We start from the raw sequence: 22,445 nt of genomic DNA, 5'->3' as shown, positions 1-22,445 counted from the left end.
TGCCTGTATCCTAGACACTGGCAACAATGTATGTACACTAATAACATGTCCCAAATTTCTGTTGTCTTCATTTTCCTGTGCATCCCCTTGACATGCTGAAATAAGTATTTGGGCCCCTTCACTCCATTTCCATGAATCCTGAAAAATTAAATCACTGTTTTTAAAAGCTGTGGCCTATGGTTTGATTTGCTTTATTTATTTTCTTTCCATTCTGTGCATTTCTTTTCTAAATATACCATATCTATGCAGCTTTATGTTAGTAAAATGCCTCCCTGAACACAACACTTAAAGCAGGACTCTGCATGAAAAGAAAAGACATAGTATTCATTCCAACATCAGGGCAAATTTTTATCTCTGAGCTATAGCATAAAGCTATCCTAAAATGAGCTTACCCCATCTTGTGGTAACTTTTCACAATATCAGGCTGCGCAGTGTGCCTCCTACTACCTACACCTACTGGTGGAGAGAGCGTGGTGAAAGAATAAAGCAGATGTTTAGCACACATCATGGCATTCTAGAGCTGTCACCAGCTTTCAGTAGCATAGCTTGTTGTCTTCTTATTTATTCTTGGAAAAGTTCACCATGGGGCAAGATAAAGGAGTTCAATTACAGCTCCAGTGTACCTTTGCAGTCTCCTTCATCAGCTCTCATCACTCTGGCCTAGCAGTGGGGGGATGAGCCCATGATTTTAGAAGCACCCAACCCATAAATTTCCATACATAACTACAATTATATATCATATTTCTCTGGCTGTGATACTTCTAGTGGTGTAACACAGAGTGCATATAAGACTTTATAGGCTGCCCTGGTAACCCCAACAGGGTTACCAGGTATCTGATACACCCCGGTATCAGACTGGTTTGATTGTTCCCTTGTTGTGCCTTGGGACGGCTGTGAGCAGGTGACAGGTTTGGTACAACAGGAGGTCACCCTCTCCCTGGTGAGGGGCCGGAGTAAACACCTTCAGCACTGCTGTGGCAAGTGGGACTGTGTGGTGTTGTGAGGTCCCCAGGATGAGGTGAGAGATGAGAATTTGACTCCAAGTTCTCAGAAGGCTGATTTATTATTTTATCATATCATATCATATCACATCATATACTAAAACTATACTTAAGAAAGAGAAAGGATACATCAGAAGGCTAGAAAGGAATGATAATAGAAGGTCATGACTCCTCAGAGTCCAATATAGTTGGCTGTGACTGGTCATTAAGGAAACACAATTCACATGGAACAAATTAAAGAATCACCTACCACATTCCAAAGAAGCAAAACACAGGAGAAGCAATCAGGTAATTATTTACATTTTTCTCTGAGGCTTCTCAACTTCCCAGAGAAGAAATCCTGGCAAAGGGATTTTTCAGAAAATATCACAGCGACAGGACTGAACCAGTTTACACCTCCTAGGTGCTTGGTCCCTTGAGGATCCTCAGATTCTCCTTGGACCCCTGAGGATCAGGACTTCAGACTACCTACGCACCCTGTGAAGTGTGTTGAGGTCCTTCTAAAAGCAAGGTTCTAATCCAATGAGAAAGACTGCTGCATTTCTTGTCATTTGAAATACATAGATGTCACTTTGTACTTGAAAGAGTGATGCAACATCTGCCTAGTGCTGATTTCAGTGCTAGTAGCTGTTATGTGTGAGCTGGACGTGCTCACATTGACAAAAGTGTTCACAGATCGAGGGCAGTTCCAGTGGGAGCTGAAGATGACGATGTTCAGATGACTCCAGTTGTTTTCAGATGAAGTCAGCAGGCCAAGAGCACTGCGTGCAAGGAGATCATGGCAATCTCAGAGGCTCCTCAGAGTGTCAATCACTCAACTTCAGATTGCATTTGGGCTGCTGGAGTCAGATTCATTGCTGGTTCAGATAGAGCAGCTTCCACATACGCTGGGTTGCTTTCCGTATTCAGCATGCAAGGAACAGGAAAGAGCAGCAGAATACATCATTCCCATTTTACCTGAGCATGCCAGGCTGGACTGCGAGCCACAGCCACAACTGACAGAGACAGCAGCAGCGTCCGGCTGCTGCAGTGCCTTCCACACAGCCTTGCAGTGCCACCTTCAGACCACAGCGAGCCATCCCTGCCACTCCCTCAAGGAAAAGCCCATCCCATCTGCAGCTGTGCTCCCAGACTGCAGCCTGTGGTGACGCTGAGTCAAAAGCACAGCCCAACTTCAGTTACAAACTGAACTTTGCTCCCTCGCACAAAAAAGGAAAGGAAAGGCAAAAGAAAACAAAAGGATCTGGCCCCTTGCAGTGCTAGGTCATCAAAAGCTGTGTCCAAACCTGCAAATCCCTGAGTCATTTTATTTTGTTTTGGCAGAGACTTCACAGAATACCCCACCCTGAATCTGGCTCCCATGAGATCTTGTGGGTCCTCTTCCCTTCCTATTTATGGTACACTGGTCAGTAAAAACCAGTAAAAAATGAGATTAGGACTTTTAGGGAAACCTTACATGACCTCCTAAGCAGCAATTTTACAACCACAACCAGTTTTAGGCACAGTAACTGTGGTGAAAGTAATTTGAGGAAGTGTGTGATGTGCGGATCCAATTTGGTATAATAGATCTCTTTTTACATAAGCCAAAATTTTCTAGCAGATGTCGTCAACAGAAATCATGTGAATTAAACATTTGGCTTTGTGGTTTATTTTTTTTTTTTTCACCTTTGTACTTAAGATAGATACTAACAAGGCCAATTCTAGCTACTTATTGTTTATTACTCAGAAAGAATGGCTTTATTAACATACAGGCCCAACATTCTCAAATTACTGAGGTATCAGCTATATATTTTCGAGCCTAGTGCAGTCTTTATTATTTCTGAATTTTACTATTTGTTCTAATTTATTCTTCAAGACAAAATTTCTAAGCCATCAAATCCTATTCATCTCTCATGTTCTCTTGTCTTTGTTTTAATATTTTCCCAACCTCCACTTTCCTCTTCAATATTAAACTAATAGATTTTATGGAAACCTTTACAATTTTGATGTATTTTATTGATAGATGAATGTAAACTTATCAAGAGTGATTGGAAGCAAAGGAATGTGGTGTTAACACAATGACACATTTATCAAATATAAACTCCATAAAACAAAGTCACCTTGCAAGATACACAGAATAAAAAAACAAGACTAATTTACCCCTTAACCTAAAGTTTATACAGTGCAAGAGGTCTAAATCCCCTTGTTCTTGGATATACCATGATGTATTTTTAGTAATCTAGTAAAATCTGTTTACTTCAGTATCTTTGGGGATTTTTTTGGTTAAGACATTCAGTTTGTTTTTTGGGTTTGGTGGGGGATTTTTTGAGTCATTGGGTTTGCTTTCTAGGGGTGGGGACAGGGGGGTTGAGAAAAATAACCAACATCTATGAGGGATTTGGTGATATTAGACCAAACTTCTTTAAAGTCCAACCTGAGCCTCAGAATGTACCATTTTGGGGGACAGCTTTCAGACACAAAGCTCACATCTGTGACATACTGAGGTCTGTGCAGCTCATGTGAAGGCTCTTCAGCTTTCCACGGCATTTTGGAGAGCAGATGCGCCAGAGAAACATTCACATGTGACATCTTAGGCCTCAATATCCTCTGTGCACCAGGGCTGTGCTGACTTTGGGGACCTGTTTACACAACCTCCAATTACTGTTAATAGTTTGAACTCATTAAGGAGTTGATTCTTCAAAAACTCTGGCTAGTTTCTTTGTCTGTATGTACCCACAACAAGAAGAACAATCAGCAGATTCTCTGAGGGGCTCTTGGTGCTGGCTCAGCACATTTTGTTCCACTGATTGGAGACTGAAACTTCAAAGCTGACCTCTGACCAGCTGAGGACTTGGCAAGGAGGTGGCTGGGATAAGCATAGGCAGTTTTTCCTACAGCTTGGGAGATGAAGGAGAAGTGGAAAGGATGGGAAGCTGTGAGCAAGAAGATAAAAATAGCCAGAAATAACAGAAGAGGAAATAAGAGAAGTGGAATTTTTTAAGGATTGGAAGAAAGGAAAATGTGGAGGATACATTAGTATCCAAGTATTATTTAGGAATGGCATAGATGGAAAGGCTGTTGCGGTGGGAGCTGTATTGCCCTTTGCTGCCAGACTAACCAGGGCTGCCAGGGGAATAAAGACAGTAAAGAGTAATGCAGGCCAGGCACTGCAGGTGCCTAGCCCCTGAAGATTTGAACCAAACTTTGCAACTTTTTGTTGCTGTTATCAGTAGCTAATGCGCAGTTACAATTAAGCAATTGCACTAGGAACATTGTATACTCGGCCAACATTGTATACTTGTCTTCTCTTTTGTTACGAAGAAAAGAGAAGACAATCCCAGGATGAATGGGCTGTCTGTACTCCAGCCAGGAGCGAAGTCAGGACGGAGCAGTGCCTGGGGAAAAGGCAATTCCTGCAGTGGGAGATCGCGACTCACTGACCACCTACCCAAAACCGACCCCAGGCTCGGAAGGAGAGCAGAACTGCGCCTGAGGAATAATTACCGTGAGAAAGGACAGGAATGACGAGCAAATAGGGGTTTGAGAGCTAATTTTTAAAAAAGCTATGTAACTTGTAACCAAGGAACGCTGGTGCCTTTGTTTCTTAAAATGTATAAATAGCGTGACGTTTCGGTGACCGGGGAGCCAGCCTCTCGCGAGTCACCGCCCGGATCCCTGCTTGGCGCCAACTGGAATAAAAGCTGGAGAACGGCGGGAGCAGCGCCTCTCCCTCCGAGGTGTGTGACTCGGTGCTGCGCACGGGTAAGGAGCCCGCGTTGGGGCCGCCGCCATCCCCAGGGCGCTGAGGGAGCGCACTCCCGACGCCGCCATCCCCAGGGCGCTGAGGGAGCGCGTTCCCGACGCCGCCTTCCCCGTGAGGGGAGCGGGCGGGAGCACCCCGGGCACGTGCGCCGTGTTTGGGGGCGGGGCCGCTGCCGCGCCTGCGCGGGGAGGCGGGGTGCGCGCCGGGCACGGGCGCGCCTGCGCGGCGGCGGCAGCGGCGCGAGCGGGGCGGGGCTGGGCGGGGCTGAGCCGGGCCCGGGCGGCGGGGCCTGTTCGGTTCCCTCCGCCGGCAGCGCCGAGCCCGGGCGGGGCGGGCAGCGAGCAGCGGCGGCGGGGGTCACCCCTCCCGGGATGTCGCAGAGTGCCATGTCCGAGACCTACGGTAGGAGCCGGGGGCGGGGTGAGGGGATCCCCCCCTTCTCCGTCTCCCTCCTCCCCTGCGGGGGAGCGGGCCCGGGGCTGGGCAGGCCCCCTGAGGAGCGGGGAAGGAGCCGGTGCGGCGTGAGGGCTCCCCGGGCTCGGGCGGGCCCCTCTGCCCGCCGCTGCCCTGAGCCCCCAGCGCCTGCCCCGCCCGTGGCCGGCCCGGCAGGAGCGCTCGGAGTTTTGCTGCAGGGAGCGGCTTGGGCGCTGCTTGTTGTGGTCCGGGAGTGCAGCGGGAAACTTGCGGTGCCTGTCTGCTGGGAAAAGCTGCCCCTGCTTTACCTGGAGACCGGGGTGCCTCTGCCGTCAAGTTAAGGATTCGGTCCTGCTGTCTTAGACGTGCAGGAGTCAGAAGGAGTTGATTGTGGGAGTGTGTTGGGAGAAGAAGATCAGTGGGTATGCTCGTCTGTCCCTGTGTTGGAATGGGTGTCTGACTGCTGCTGGTAGGAAACATCCGATGGAGTAAGTTGGAGTGCGGGCATTGACAGGGTGTGTCCAGCGCGTCGCTAGGAAGCATCAAAGAGAAGTGGGGAGTCGAAGAGGCAAGCAGAGCTGGTATTGCTGGCTAGGTGGAGGAGATGAGAAGCAACTGAATAGTATTAATTTCTTTTCTTTATAATTTTACTTAAATCTCTGCTTTGAATAGATTTCTTTTCTACCCTTTCCATACCATACAGTTCTGTGATATTTTCCAATATAAAGATGCTGTTGTACAAATAAACATATTTTAAAGCCATGTGGTAGGTTCATATTCCTAGTCCATGAGAGTAGGATCAGAATTGAATCGGAAATAATTGAATAATCAAAGCAAAATAGGACACAATAACTCTGGAAACCGTTTTGGAGGTTGGGGTGTCCATCAGGATTTGGCCAAGTGACCCGATTGTCATTTTATTTTCAATACTGTAGTCATCGGTGCTTGATGTTCTGTCCTACTGGTCAGTGCTTCGGTGTACAGCAAATGCACAGAGCTAAGGGGCAGAAAGAGGCAAGAGTGTGGGGCAGCCCTTGAAGTGCCAACATTAGGATACTCAAACCCTGCTTCTTTTGTCCACCTGTTCTAGAAACAGGTCAAAGTTACATGTAGCAACCAGAGGGCTGTGCTTTGTCCGCCTAGATTTGAGTTTAAACAAGTTCTTCATACTCTGTACTCCTGTGATCTAGAACTGGGATCATTTTGGCCATGCTTTTGGTGGTCTCTACCAAAAGAGTTGGTAGAAAACCAGAGATGACAGCATTTCAGTGGTGCTCCTCCTTTCATGCTGTAATAATGCTAGGTAAGCCACATAGATGATTGGTATCTTAAACCAGAACATTGAAACATTTTTTGCATTATTCCAGTGATCCAGAGTAGGGCACTGGAGCTGTGGATACTTTAATATTATTTTGGTATCTAAGAAAGCAAGCCCTTGAAATGGAAGCTTTGTAGTTGTGGGCTGTTCCTCCTATTTGTTTAATACTTGTTTGATATATTACCTTTTGGAGTTTCTGTGTTTGTCCTGTGCACTCACAGGCTACAAGAAATTCAGAGTTAGAGGGCTTGAGAGCATCAGGCTCTAGAGAACACAGAAGAATAGAAGCTAAGCTATAGCATAAAGTTTAACTAATGGCTCTACAATCTCTGACTGTAACAGTAGTCAGTAACCAATTCTGCAGTGTCCTGCCCACATATGTAGCAGCCCCATTGACAAATCAAAGTTAGCAGTACCATGTGATTAAATTATGGATCTTCTGTGCTTGATGATGTCTCTGGATTTCATGTGCTCACTGTCCTAACAAAGAGTGGTTTGTTGCTGGCCAGCTGTTCCAATGGCCATGGAGGATGGGAGCAGTACAAGGTCAGTTTCCTCCTGGTGGCTGAGGCTGGGGGTCACTGTATCCCCCTCCTGGAATCCCTGTAGCTTCTAAGTCCTTAGCCATTCATTAGATTTTTCTTGTCACCTGAATTAGTATCATTTTACTTATGTAACCTCAAGCTTTTTATCCCATACAGATAGGCTCAGGAAACTAGTTGGTGGTTGGGTTGGTGTTTTGCTTCCCAATGTCATTTTGCTGTCTGCCTTTTATATGACTTTAATTTTGCTGTGAGGTTTGAAAGGGGCCTTATTTTTTAAATATTTTTCTCAATCCATAGGGAATAAAGAGTCTTTCCACTGGCAACTGCTGTTAATTTCATGTCTCCTGGGTTTTTTCCTCCCTTAGTTTCTTCCTCCATGTCAAATTCTGTCTTCTTTGAAGGTTTTCTGTTCACTCACTTTTCACAATTCATTCTGTCAATTATTGAGTTTCTTGTCTCTTCCTTCTTTTCAAACAAAGTTCTGCAGCTTCTCAGTCTTGACACTAAATTTAGCTTACAATTCATATTTTCACTCCTGCAGATCTATTACATCACTTGGGTATCTTCTGTTCTTAGCTTTCTTACCTGTTCAATAATTTATGTGTTTAATTCCGTGTCTATTCAATTCTTATGTGTTCAATTTATTCCCAAAACCAAACCAAACTTGAATACGAGATATCTCCATGAATTTTGAGATTGGGTTTAGAAAGAACATTTTCCTGCTGCTTTTGAGAGAAAAGGGTCATTCTTTTAGAAGTTTGACATTTAACAGTGGAAACAAATCTCTTATTCATAGGAAAACTCTTAGAACTCAAGTTTTCTGAGATGTAATGGCAGTTGTGTAGATAATTGCAATATAACAACACATGCATGTTTTAGCACACTTCCCAGTGCAAAATATACATATTTTTGTGGTAAAGACAGCCTGACAAAAAGTCACTTATTCTTAATAAATAAATGCAAAGCCACTTTTGGATTTTAAATAGTAGAAGGATGGAAGTTGTACTAGCATTGAATAAATGCAATGTGTAAGATTCAAGTCAAATCTCTTCATTCCTTAGTTCCTTGCATTTTTTCCACCAGCATCTGCAAATCCCAGTCTGGTCACATAAGTTTACCAGTCTCGGTCATATTCAGAGAGTGTATAGTCTTTCCATCCATCTGAAAATAATTCTGTTTGGTCTGGACAATTTGATTTGCCATTTTATCACCATCCCATCCCATGCCATTTACCTGATGGTATTTGCATTTATCACCCTGGTCTTCAGTTTGTTTCAAATCTGATTTTATTCCTTAGAGAACATAGCTCTCACTTGTAAGAAAGCAGAGCTTCCCTCTCTGAAGCATTCTTTTTGCAGATTGGAATAGAGGCAGGTTGATCTGTTCTACCTGTTTATCTGGTTAACTTTCTGCTAGAGAAAGGAGTAAGCAGTGGGAAGAGCTCCTCCTCTCATTTAGAGGCAGCCTGTGCCACTAGGAATGCTTCAGAGCACTCTTTCCTCCTGCCCTGTGCCATGAATGGGAGAGTTTCCAAAGGGTCAGCGTGAGTGAATCAAATCAAAGTTAGCAGTACCATGTGATTCTGCTCTACAGCAAGGAGTTGGGAGGATTTCAACTCTGATTGAGGATACAATATTGGACTCCCCCCTACCCTACTGTATTAGCAGTGTGAAGGAAACAATTTAATCTTCATTGCATGTTGAGGACTGAGCTACAGTATCTCAGAAGCAGTTTGCCTGTTTCTTCTGCGGGAGCAGACCTCAGTCAGAGGAGGAGGTTGGATGTCTGGGGGTGGTTGCCACATCAACCATCTGTTTTTGCTGGTGCTTGAGTCAAAGCCCACAATTGTCTCTCTTCTCCTTTCCCCTCAGCTCACACTGCACCACCACCCCCAAAAGAAAAAAACAAACACAAATGATATTATGTCATTCATGTAGTTTAACAGCTTGTGCTGCTGGTGCATCTTTAGGGTGAAGCCACAATTTTATTCCTTTTTGCCTGTGCTAGAAAATGTTTTATCTCCTGCACGCCCTACCCTGTTTGGGATCAGGTGATGCCTGTAGCTCTTAGTGGGGAGTAAGCTGATTCTTTATAATGCTTTATTTCCTTAAACAGCCATGCTATGCTGCATTTCATCTCCTTATGATTTCTGTGGTGCGTGTTTTGTAACCTTCCTTCCCTTTAGCAGTTCAGTTCAGTTTTGATCCTAAATCTGTTCTGTATAAAGACAATCTTATTTAAAGGCAAAGTGCTTTAACTTTTCTAGACCTTTTCAGTAGCCAGCATGGCAGCAAGCATTTGTAACATCTGAATGATGTTGCTTTTCAGCTTTTCTATGAAGGAGGAACAACAGAACTCAAAAGAAAAGTTTCTCTAGGGTGACAGCATTGGCAGCTGACTGGAATGCTGGAGCTCTGAGCTGCTTTGTCAATAGGGGAAAAAAAAGGAGATAAAAAAAGGCTATGAAATGAAGTGAACTAACTCCTCTGGGAAGAGGACACCAAAAAGGAAAACACACAGAGCAATTAAGCAGTAATGCAAACACTAGAATGTGAGTTGCATTTGCTGAAATTGCCAAGAATGAATATATAAAGTTTGAGTCCACAGTGATGGTCTAAAAGAAGCTGTCTGCCCAATCTCATTTGATTTCTCTGCTTCCAAGCTGTGCTAAATTTTACATACATTTGTACAGCTTAAAGAGAAAACATTTTGTATCCTAAATCATGTGCTAAAATAAGTAATAAAAATGTAGTTGATGTGGTACCAGTTGTCATACAGAATGACATTATAAGAAAGAAGTTGCAGAATAACAAGATTAAAAATGTTCTCCCTGTTCTTACATGGTATTACCTTATTTGTTAATAGGCTGGGCTGTGAACTTAAAAGTTTGTTAAATCTTGGTATTTTTAACATTTGGTACTGGCAAAGCCTTTTTCTTGTCCTTCTTTGCAGTTGATTAAATGTGCAGAGTATTCCGTATTTCCTGAACCACGGAAATATGGTTTTTCCAGTGCTCATGGATAAACTGATGACATAAGGCTAAAAGCTTTTTGTTAGTTTGAATAATCTACATAAAATTGGAGTTTAAAAGGGTAAAAGCATGGCTATGTTTGTGAAGGTAGCAGTGTCTTACAGTCTACATGTATTTGGAAACATTGCTGCCTTTGGTGCAGAAAGGTTTTAAATTTTTTGTTAGGAAGCTGACATTTTCATTTTATGAAGTGGACTAAAACACATTTCTGCTATTTTCATCCTATGGAAAAAGTTAATTGTGACTAGTTTCAAGTTTCATCTTAAAAAGCCCGTTTGCTGTTTTGTCAGATAGAAATTTATTTTTTGTCTACTAAGTAAGCAGGCATTGAACTGGCATCTAAGCAGTTTATTTGTAGGAGAGAGCCTCTTAAATTTGTCTGGCACAGTAGAATCTGGATAGAAATTAGGAGTGCTGCTAAAAGATATTATCAATTTGAAGACATTAATATAAAATCCCCAAATAGCACTGTTGCTTTCAGAACAAAGTATAAAGCACCTCAACTTGAAACACCTGAGGGGAAAATACTCTGCTGTTGTGCTGCTCCTCCAGAGCAGTGACCTGGCTGTCCCAAGGCCTGGGTGGCCTGCAGCCTGTCTGTGCAGAAGGGAGCAGTGTGCTCCATTTGCTGCTCACTGTGGGTTTGTGGGCTGCACAAATTCACCTTCCCGAGCCACACCTGACAGCCAGTGCTTGCAGTGACAGTGCAAATTAGTGGGGGAATAGAGTTTTGGTTTTAGCCTTTCCCTGTTTTAGGTTTGCAGTAGCTGTTGTACCACTGTCAATAACATGAGGCTTCTGTTGGAGAAAAAGGAAGATAAACATAAATTTTATAATTGTTTTTAAGGAGAAAATCTGACAAACAGCATTCACCAGATACAAAGTAGAACCAGTTTTGGTAGGATTTCAGATTTATGTTTGGAAAAATGACAGAATCAGAAACAGCTTATTTTAAATGTCTGTGTCTCAGAATATCTTGCATTTTGAGGTACTCTGAAAGTGATAAAACCAGTGAGATTATACACACATAGAATAGTTTAAATATACAAAATGGTGTAAAAGGCAGCTAACCAGTGATATTTGATCCATAAAAATTGAAACTTGGCTTTCTTTGAGATGCATTTTTTCTTAGCCTAACACATTGGGCTATTTATGATACCTACATTTCATGCTAAGAGTGAAGACTTGGTAGAGTGAAGGCTTCTCAGCTTCAGTGTGTTTTGCAGTTGAAGTGGCATGAAGGGCCCTTCTTTAAAGGAGTTAACAAAATTTTTGAAGGAAAATCCTTTTTGTAACTTTTTTTTTTAATCCAGAAAGCATGAGCAGCTGGGTGGGGGCGTGACAAATGAAAGGATTTTGGAACAGAAAGTCTTGAGCATGTAAATGGTCATATTTGTGAGCAAGAAACAGCCATCTTCTGAGAAGGGTGAAATTCAGAAACTATTCCGAGCCTGTTACAGCATTTGAAACAAGAGGGACAAAATGTAAAAAAGCACAAATCCTTAGTAAACATTACCTCATTTTAAATATGAATAAAATCCAGAAGACAGGTGAAGACAAAGAACAGTAGACATTTCCAGGACTTACAGCCCTGTCTTTTTAATAGTGGGAATCTTCTTACCCTTTGACAAACTTGCTTGTTCCTTTTACCATTGCTAGGGAGTGTTTGATGTACCATAACAAGTAACTCCTTCATTAAATGGAATGAGCACATAGATCTGTGTGCATCTTGAATTAAATTTTTGAAACTAAGTACTCAAATAAGGTCCTGGTAGAGGATTTTATCAGTTCTTTGAATTACTTAGCATAATTTTTCTTTTTATTCAGCTGTCCCCTGGGCCAATACCCATATAGCCCACTTGAAAGCTTTGAACACTCTTAACAAAATCAATGTTTTTATTTTTGTTGATAATGCAAACTAAGTCATTTTCCTTGCATTCTGTTTCTTAGAGAAACAGTGCAATAAAGAGTAGAAATTCTGCTGCTGGTAGAAAAATAAATAGGGAATCTTGCATGAGCTGTAAAGGTTGCTTGGTGGCAGTATATTAGGGGAAGCAGTTGTAAGCTTTCAAATCAGTTTATCATTTTTGAGAGCTGTAAGACAAGGGAGCTTTCTTCAGTCTTTAGCAAAACTGAAAGCAGATTTGTGGTGGTAGCATTAAAGCATTTTATGTAACTGTTGAAACAATAGAAATGGGCCATAAATCCTGAACATGTGTATTACCAATGAACATTGACATAAATGGCTCATAAATAGGTAACAGAAATACATGTATTTAATTTAACATGTAGAAGAAATGTGAAACTAGGCATCCCAGAATAAAAATTATTTCTTCTCTCTAAATTTTGCAGAGAAATACTGTGGTTGTCTCAGCTGTGCAATGATTAAAATCAAAGTATGAGTATTAAACTGTTAATAGAGAATTCCAAATTAATGTAAATTAAAAACAAAAGAAAACCACACCAAAAAAACCAAAACAAACAAAAAAACCCACGAAGAAACGCAACAACAACAACAAAAACCAACCACAACCACCCCTCTCTGGAGTTTTATATTTTGAGAAATGATATCATTATATATTTGTGTTGATGATAGTTAATACCTTCCATGCTCTTAAAGCACATTACTGGAATATAAGCCAACCATTTACCTGAACTCAGATTTTAACTGAACTCAGATTCAGCTATTTCTGCTTTGTTTTTGTCTTTCTTGCCTCTCCATAAAGAAGAATTCTTAGTTCTTGCTGTGTAACATCACTACTGCAGACATTGGATAATTCTTCAGATTTATTGCAGTTTTGCTAATTTTGTCATCTATTCCCTTCTCTTTGAAATAACAGCTACAAGAGAATAGCTGGCTGGTGGGTTTGGTCTTGTAACAATAATGTGAGTCCATACTAAAATTTAGTAATTTTTTTTTTCTTTCAATCTTCAGATTTCCTGTTTAAGTTCTTGGTGATAGGAAATGCTGGAACTGGAAAATCCTGTTTGCTACACCAATTTATTGAAAAAAAATGTAAGTACATATGAAGGACAGTAAGAGTTCTCCACTGCCTTGTACCAAAGGTAAAGGCTCTGCCTACCTGAGTACCTGTCATTGGTAGGGAAGCTCCCCTAATTCTCTTATTTGTGTAGGTGAGGATTTTAGTAAAGAATTATGTTCAGAACCATGCTGTAAATCCTTATTGCTCACTGTCTTTAATCTAAAGCCTAATATGGAGCATTACTCTCTGTTATTCTCAAATAAATATAACAAGATGTTGGTGAAAATACAGACTTAGTTTCTGTGAGAGCTGCAAGGTTCCCTGTACATATAGTCGAGACTTGGATCTTTTAGAAAAAATAATGAAAGGAAAACTGAATTGTTTAAGTAGATTTAGAAAGCCTGTAGCATCTTTTGAGATAAATAGTAACTTTGGTTTTTTTGTTAAGGACTGTGGTCTATGACAAATGCTGATAGAGATTCAATAGGGAATGTTATTCAGAGATGAACATAAAAGAAAAATTTCTGTTGGACTGTACGTTTGGCATCAAGATTAAACAAAAATAATATGCATTTAGAAACCTTTGTAAATAAGGTGACTTTGTCTTTTTGAAACAAACAGTAATTCACCTTATCTCTTGAGGAATACTTAAGGATAATGATGTGTAAGCACTAAGGAACATGGCTTGATTCTGAGTGAACTTGAAACAAGCCCTTGCTGCTAGTAAGGGCAGCTGTAAATTGTTGAGATTCTGTGATATCAAGAGCATACATAGAGCAAGTATCTTAACTTTGTGCATTAGAGAAGAATTGACTCTTGCATACTCATGGTCAAGACTGTGTGCATTCTCATTAATTGTATTTATAAATGGCATCAATGTATTAGAAAACACAGCTGGAAAAAAGTGTACAAAAAGTATCTTGCTACCTATTAAAGTGAACTGGAAATTATTTAAAGCAGGCCTTCTTAGTACTAAGTTTGAATTGACTAAACGGTCAAAAATTGTAAGAACATTCATTTCTGTGTGATGGCAGTGAGCTTATGAGCTGCACTGAATTGGATGGTTCAGGAAGTTTGTAATTTGAAGACTGAGGAGTTTTTGATAACATCTAAATTGTTTTTTGTAAAAACTATTCACTCTAAATATTCTTCAAATAAGTTTTGTTTTCTTTCTTTTTTTCGTAGTCAAAGATGACTCAAATCATACTATAGGAGTGGAATTCGGTTCAAAGATCATAAATGTTGGTGGTAAATATGTCAAATTGCAGATTTGGGATACAGCAGGACAAGAACGGTTCAGGTATGACTTTCAGCCATCTTATAAAGTGTTAGTACAATTGCTGCTCTGAGTGGTGGATATTATTTATCTCTGCTTGTAAGCAGAAAAAGTGGAATTGTTTGTCTGCTTTCATATTCACCTTCCAACCTGGACACAGTGACACAGATCCATGGATTTAGGTAGAGCAATGCTGGCCTTGGAGGGTCTGAGTTTCTGCCCTGTCTTTCATTGGGTATTTTCTGTTGAGGTGTATGAGTGGAATAGGTACCTAAAATCTTGCTCACCAGCCAAATTCATAATTAACTGTTTTAACTAAGAGTATGCACTTAACTCCATGTTTAGGAGACCTTCTATTGGTTGGAATAAATAAATGTCAGGAAGCTGTAAGCTGTTCAAAATCTGCATGAAAGCAATTGCACAGTATAATTATATACAGTTTTATTAAAGAAGAAAAAATCAGTCAAATCCATTGGGGTAAATACATTTCTAGAAAGACTGAGATATCTAAAGTTTCTTAGAGAAAAAACAATCAATTTATCAGCTTATAACAATCAGTGTACTTTTAATGCTGTATTTTAAGTGTTCTACATCTGAGGCATAGATAAAACTCAGTAAAAATCTAATGGATTCCTGGGTACATTCACCATCAAATAGGACATCAGTTTTTAAATATATTTTGGGGGAAGGGAGTGTGTGTCTGAAGTCTCTGTTTTGGGAGAGGGGTTGATTAACAAAGGTGAGAATGATGGTAGAAGTGTGAGTTTTGGGCAGCAGTCCAGGTAAATGTGTTCTATCAGACAAGTCCTTTGGATATAGTTGTGACTAAATAAAGCTGGGCTGTGATATATAGTCTTCATTAACAAGGTCTCTTCAGTGTGTTGGCCAGATATCAGCCTCCAGTTCTGTATTATGATGATTTGTGATACTTTCAGCACCACATGGATCATAATGGACTCTGAGAATCCTCATACAGCTATATTTAATCAAAGTGCCTAATCAAAATCCTGGTTGTAATTAGTTTGCTGCTGCACAGCTGATAACATTGTCTAAAAACATGTTTTGTTTTAAATATGTAAATAAGAATTCTATTTCATAATACAGATTGTGTTATATTAACCCAGATTTTAAACAGTGAAGGCACTACAAAAATGTGTATTTGTGATTCTATTTCAGGTCTGTAACGAGGAGTTACTACAGAGGGGCTGCAGGTGCTTTGCTTGTCTATGATATAACCAGGTAAGAAAGCCAGCATCTCCTTTGCTCATAGACTGCCAGATCCAGTTAGTGTACAGTGGTTCCTCCCCAAGTACCTAATGCTCTAAACAAATTGGGCAGGAAGAAAAGAAAGTGTAAGTACTTCTGTTTCAGTGCATATTTCAGTTTTGGAACTTGCTTACAGGAGATACTGTGAATGTCAGATGTGAGCAATCCTAAAGGGTTGCACAAATTTGTGGAGATTGGCCCCCTGGTTGCTGATCTAATGGTGGACCCACATGCAGCCACTGGCTCAGCAAGCCTTGCCACAGGAACAAGAGCAGACTTCAGCCACCCTTAACCAAGGTGGTTCACCCTGTCTTGTGGAAGCTGCTGATCAGTGTGCTGGGATAGAAGGTCATCCTCTGGAGAATCTAGCTCTGCCTACACATTCTTTAACTGTAGGCCAAAAGTCTGTTCATCTCTGCATCTTTCAATGTTTTTATATTATAGGCAGCCAATAAAACTCCTTACCATTACATGTGTTCACATTCTTCCTGCCACCATTGACTGATATTTGTCAGATGAGTTTTGGGTGGTTCACTGGGTTGTTGCTTGTTGTTCTGTGAGTGAAGGGTTCTCTCAGCAGGCTTTGAAATCTGTGTTCTGTGCTTAAGGGCAGCTGGAATCATCTGTCAGTGTTAGTGCTTGAAAGCTTTCTCCCTGACCACTGCTACAATGGCAAGTGGTGTGTGCAGGGTGGCTGCCTGCAGTGTAGGTCCTGACACCAGTGTGAAAGTTCAGGCAAGCACATTACACAAGCCTCGTAAATTCTTACAATCCCACTGGTAATTTAAATATCAGTTGGATTCCAAGTGGAACAGTATCTCATTCTGTTATCCCAAAATGTCATGCACAAAAGGTTAAAACTAGATAAGAGCTTAAAATTTTAGCTTTTCACATTAACACATTTTTACAATTTATAATTGTGTGTTTATAATTGTGGTTATTTTATTATTGCTTGTTTATATATTGTGATTAATTTTACTTTGATTTCTAAAAACTCGAGCTTTTAAGTAGTTTCATGAAGGAATTTGATGTTCTTCCCAGTTCATCACTAGCACACTGATGTTCTTCCCAGTTCATCACTGGCACACTGAGATGTGTAGGTGCCTCGCCTGACTACCAGCATTTTGTTTGCCACAAACACAGATTTGCTGTCTGAGTTTTGGTTTGGTGATCTGTTCACAAGAAGTGAGTGTGTCCTAATAAAGGATTCCATTTCCTGCACAGCCGGGAAACCTACAATGCGCTTACTAATTGGTTGACGGATGCAAGAATGTTAGCAAGTCAAAATATTGTGATAATATTGTGTGGAAACAAAAAGGATCTTGATGCAGATCGTGAAGTCACTTTTTTAGAAGCATCCCGGTTTGCACAGGAAAATGGTAAGTACAGAACCTTCATGTAGCATTCAAAGATGCATAATCCTTCAGATCATTTACATTTTTGTGCAGTTAGGCTGTACTTTGTACCCTGTCTACAGAAAAGACTTCTGTCAGTACCTGAGGCCCAGAGAGGTGGTGCCTGCAGTGAAAACTACATGTACTACATAAGTCTCATTAGCAGTGGTTCTTCAATCACAGCTGCTCCTTTAAGAATACCCTCTATGTGGAGATAAATTCTGTAGGAAATGTCATACAACTTCAGGTGTTGCCTTGTCTCCAAATAGCTGCGGAGAAAATGAAGGACATGAATTCCCATTTTTCAGCATCTTAAAGACTCTGTAGATAACAAAGTTGTATGGGATGTGCTGCAGTTTGAAGCAATGAGTTTTATTAATTGAAAACTGAGTTTAGTGCAGGGCATGGATTCAGAAAATTCTTACCTGGTCTGTAGTATTCAGAATTTCCAGTCTGAGGACATGATTCTGTGTCAGCTACAGCCGGTCTTGGTCTGAGTTTCTGTGCTGCAGTCCTCCCATCAGCAAAATCTGGTTTTGCTTTTATCAATCAAAGTCTTTCCTACCAACTCTGGTTACTGGCTATGCTTTTGCATGTAACTTCCGTTTATGGGAAACTATGAAGTTTGGTTTCAAGTGCAGTTTTGCATGCACAGCCCAGGTTATCTTTGGATTCCAGCTTTCTAGGGTGCCTGAAATTTTAGAGGATGTTTTTTGTGGTTTTGCCATCAAAAGTTAGTTTTCTGGACCATGCTTTTTGACTGTAGATCTCTGTAAAAATATTTTTATTGCTCCTGGCTTTCATGCTTTGAATTACTATACCTGTTATTCCAGACTTGTTTTGAGGATTTTTTTTTGTGTCAAATGCAGAGCTGATGTTCTTGGAAACAAGTGCTCTAACAGGGGAGAATGTTGAAGAGGCCTTTGTACAGTGTGCAAGGAAAATACTCAATAAAATTGAATCAGGTAAATTAAGTTTTATATTTATAAAATATTTTATCTGAAAATGAATAAAAGTGCACATGGAAATATCATCATTCAAAGTCCTCTAAGAGAATTAAACCAAAAAAAACCCAAAATTTCATTTTGGTAAAATAACCTACTTGTTTTCTAGCTGCTTCTCATATGCTTTTATAGGAATGGATGTCTAAGTGAGATCTGTATATCCAAAAAGGGGTGGTGGTGTGAATTGTGGGTGATGTTTACCTTAAAATCAGGTCTGAGTGTAGGTTAGACCTCTTTATCTTAAGTCAGCTCTGAGTGTTGGTTCTGTGTTCTGTGGGTTGATGCATCCCTATAAATACCAAGCCTGACATTAGACAGTTTTTGTAGTCCAGAATAAAAACCTAATATCAGGGCAGTCATAACTTAAATTCTGCTTCTCATATGTAACAGGAAATACAGTCAAGAGAGTATGAACGGTAATACTAAAAATTTCAGGGATGTTTCCTAGCAACTGTTTCTCTGAAGTGACCTCTCTGCCTCTCAGCTGAAATCATTTTTACTTTTGCAGATCTAGAAATATACCAGAAGCTTCTCAACACAAGTGGGCAGGTTTCTGCTAGAGACAGGCTCCTGTGTGCTAGATATCATTACAGCTAATTTGCATTCCAGTTTTTCTTTTTTCTAGCTGCTTGATATCTTTAAAGTTTTAAGTATTGGCCATATCGAAAAGTCTGTCTTGGATTCTAATTACACATTTCCAATGCCAAACACAAATTTTTAGATTAAAATAATATGATATTATACGTTCAAATGAATTTTCTGAATACTGCATCAAATCAGTGCCAGACAGCAGCTTTCATTTTAAACAAACGAACAAAAAGAACCTAAACAAACTCAAAACCCAAATGAAAACAGAAAGTATAGCTAGTTTTTCACAATACTGTAGTTTGATGACTGCTTTAAAGAGGCACTGCCACCACAGAATTAAATCTTATTTTCTGTGAACTGCTCCTGGCTTTTTTTGTGCCAGCACACATCCATTGAAACATGCAAAAATGGAGACTATAAGGATCTCTCTTGGCCAGACCACCTTACAGCCATAAGAACAGTTCTGAGACAGAGGGTATGAAGTAGGCAGAAGTGGATACCAGAAGCTGGAAAGGTTGATCATTTTCCCTGGGGAGCAGTTCTTTTCGGAATCCTTTTATCAGATTGATCCATTTTTGTTTGGCTTGGTAGCTACAGCACTATTTTCTTTGCCTATGAGCCTCTGAAAGCAGGAAGTTTTTAACTGTATTCACAGAAAATATTTTAGACCTTTCTTTTGCTCAAGGTAGTGCAAATGCATTTCTTGTTTGCAGCCTAACTCTGAGATTGCTTTGTCATCATGATCAAGGGCATATGGTTAAATTAAAGGAGAAAATTATTCAGGTTTGAAATTGCCTAAAAGCAGATAGAACTGAGATAATCTCTCCATAAATAGATCAGAATATAATTATGCTTTTTTTCTTTAATGTTAATGGTTAATTTAGAATGTATTATTTGCACATAATCTATATTCTTGTGACCATTTTGTTTCTCATCAGGAGAATTGGATCCAGAAAGAATGGGCTCAGGTATTCAGTATGGAGATGCTGCCTTGAGACAGCTGAGATCACCACGCAGAGCACAAGCACAAAGTGCTCAAGAATGTGGATGTTAGAGAAACAAAACAAAAAATCCCAAATACTTACTTTAGATACAGAAGGTAAGGCTACAAAAATCTTGGGGTGGTGGGCAAATCACTATATTTCATAAATGTTCTGTATTGGGTGCTAGTCTTTTTCACAGTTAGCCTGTAAGTTACAGAGAATCTATTGAAATAATGCACAGTGGAATGGATTGGTGTTTTTATACTTTGATTTTTCATCTTTCATCTGCTGGGAAGACTAGAGCTCTTACTGAAGTGTTTATAAATCTTAGTTTAATCTGAGTAATGCTGAGGAAAACATGTTAAAATTCTCTATTCCTGAAATGCATTATAGGCCTAATAGCTGCCTAATGCACTGTAGAGAAAGTGATTCCATTCTCTTGCATTGGGAACCAACAAGTAAGCATTTACAAAATGTATGGCACAGTATCTTGTCCTAAGGTATTATAAAGTCTTCTCTGAAAATGAAGCTTAAATACTGAGACTCAAAAATTAAAGATAACACTGAATTTCAAACTTCCACTTTTCTGCCCCTACCTAAAAGCAGCCTAAAGTTATTATGACTCCTGTCTGCTATAAGCAGAAATGTAAACAAGACAATAGTAGTTATTTGCTGCTTAAGCACTGTTGTCATCTAAAGTAGTTCTTCTGGGGCTGTTGCAGCCTAGGAAACAGGTGTGCAGTGTTCTAAAGTTCTTCCAAAGATGTTGTTCAGAGAAAGTGAGGAAAGAATTTTTCCTTTTAGCAGTTGTAGGAGAAGAGACATGAGTCACAAACTCCTAAGAACAGCTCTGTGGTTAAGTCTTGCTTATGTTTGAAAGACAGTTGTCCTTGAGACACTTCTCAATAGTCACTGGATTTTACATAACTCCTTGCAGTATGCAGTGGCTCTGAGGACAGTCCTTTCTCCCTGTGTAGTTAATTATTCTCCTATAATTAATAATTATTTCTCTAGTACAAGGACAGTGATATCAAATAAGTACTGTTGGCATAGTTCCTGCATCACTTTTACTGTATTCATTCATCAGCTTGAGCAGTGCACACAGCAGCTTTATGGAACATTAAATAAGGCAGCACATAATTCTACATTCTCATATTTTTTTCTTGTGTTCTGAGAGCTTAGCTCCCAATTAAACCCAGAATTTTAAAAAATGTATCCTTGAGCTGCTTTCCTCTTATACAATTCCATTCTTGAAATAAGAGACTGCTAGAAAAGGGCTTTAAAGTTCAGCTTTGGTATGGCCCTACAGAAATGAAAACTTATTGATCTTATTTCAAGAGGTCAGCTTTCAGATTGATCAGATATGGTTAATTAATAAGAGTTCTTATGTATTTTATAGCTGTCCTTGCAAATGGTGTTTGAAGAAACAGAAAAGCTTGAAGGCTATGCAGTTTTTAAAAACATCTTTCCACTATCTACAAACAGAGCAGACCACTGACAGAAAGGTGTCCTGTAGTAGGGGGCAAGAATGTGCACAACACAAAAATCTGCAAAGTGAACTGGATAGTTTGGTGGACAATGTAAAGGCTCATACCTGTATATAAATGTTTTCCATTACCTGTTTTTGTTCTTTCACCTCTAGTTTAAAGCATTGCAATGTACTGTAAATAATGTAACAGTAAATTTACAAAGCATGGTATACTTATGTATGCTATTAGAATGTTGCACTATAAGCAGTTTAATATTTTATTTTTTTATCATATAAACAAATTTAACAGAGGTAGGCTTTGTCACGTTTGTTTGTTGCACAATAGTTTGTATTTACAACCTGAATTATAAAACCACTGGCAACTGTCAGTGAGAGGTTGTTGGTTTATTTTTTCCTACTCAGTTTGCCACATTCTAACAAGCTGTTGACAGGATCAATTCTTCATGTGTGGCTATGACCCATGCTTCTGTATCCTGATAGTCAAGTTGGAAAAGGCAAGTTAAAGCACAAGAGCAGAGCAAGAATGCTACACTGAGCTATACCATCTTTCATGAAATTAGAGTTCTGTTTATTCCCTTTGTCCTGACATGTTTGGTTCAAATAGATGCTTATCTGAAAAGTGTGCACCTTGAGTTGTTTCTGAATTACATGGAGTTAAGCATGCTTTGTACTTGAAAAGCCTGGGTTTAGGTTTAAAAAGGCTGTTGGGTCCAAAAACCTTCATGTTGTGTCACTCCTCTGATTGTTGTATTTAGGATTGGATTTGTTACAGAACTGGTAATTATTCCTGATGGTATTCTCTTCCTGGTAAGAGTGTGAAGTGTTTTTTGAAGCAGCATAACTGTATTTTCAAGAACATCAGAGAACTCCAAAGAAGCTTACCTGTCTTAATCCTTGCTCAGTTCAGTTTGGCTTTCAGAACTGCAAATACTTACCAAAAGCAAGTCCTCTGGAGCAGGAAGTTGGATGGAGCTGTCTCCTCCACCAGTCCAAATAGCCAATATTAATTGGGATGTGTTGTCCACTAGAGTTGAGGAGGGTGTTGGTTCCAAAACCCCAAACAGTTCTGGAACACTGGGGCAAGATGAGGTACTGGGTGGTCCAAGCCACCACACACCATCCCACAACCCAATCAGGTTTCTTGCACACTGACTAAAGCTAGGCACTGACACAGCACAAGCAGAGCTGGAGGTTGTTCTCCTGTCACCCTTAGAGTGGCAGAAGGGCTGTTGGCTACTCATCAAAACCTCTTTCCCTTACTACAGTAGCAGTTGAAAGGAGCAGAGGACTGTTGCTTATAAATAGAAATTTCAGGGGTTTCACAGGGATTTTCTTCTACTTCCTTCTGTCCCTTTTACATACAAAGCCTCTTTTATACTTGGTTCTTAGGATCATTTTGGTCAAGTGTCT

At 40.1% G+C, this 22,445-nt stretch overlaps 1 protein-coding gene across 2 annotated transcripts; it reads left to right on the top strand.

Moving 5' to 3' along the window:
• The first annotated feature begins 5,015 nt into the window (after positions 1-5,015).
• On the top strand, positions 5,016-21,654 carry RAB4A (RAB4A, member RAS oncogene family). Of its 2 annotated transcripts, none has more exons than XM_059469198.1 (8): positions 5,016-5,145; positions 12,987-13,067; positions 14,221-14,335; positions 15,488-15,550; positions 16,802-16,956; positions 17,841-17,936; positions 19,502-19,662; positions 21,438-21,654. In XM_059469198.1, the coding sequence occupies exons 1-7, from the start codon at positions 5,115-5,117 to the stop codon at positions 19,615-19,617; spliced, it is 657 nt and encodes a 218-aa protein (XP_059325181.1). In that variant the 5' UTR covers positions 5,016-5,114; the 3' UTR covers positions 19,618-19,662; positions 21,438-21,654. The 2 variants fall into 2 exon arrangements, with proteins under 2 accessions (XP_059325181.1, XP_059325179.1); XM_059469196.1 differs by having other exon boundaries at positions 20,946-21,654.
• The last annotated feature ends 791 nt before the right edge of the window (positions 21,655-22,445 follow it).

The sequence above is a fragment of the Ammospiza nelsoni genome, chromosome 3 (genome assembly GCF_027579445.1).
Source record: "Ammospiza nelsoni isolate bAmmNel1 chromosome 3, bAmmNel1.pri, whole genome shotgun sequence".
In the NCBI taxonomy this organism is placed as follows: domain Eukaryota; kingdom Metazoa; phylum Chordata; class Aves; order Passeriformes; family Passerellidae; genus Ammospiza; species Ammospiza nelsoni.
Note: the sequence above shows the minus strand (reverse complement) of the source record. Positions and strands in the feature narration are given on the sequence as shown.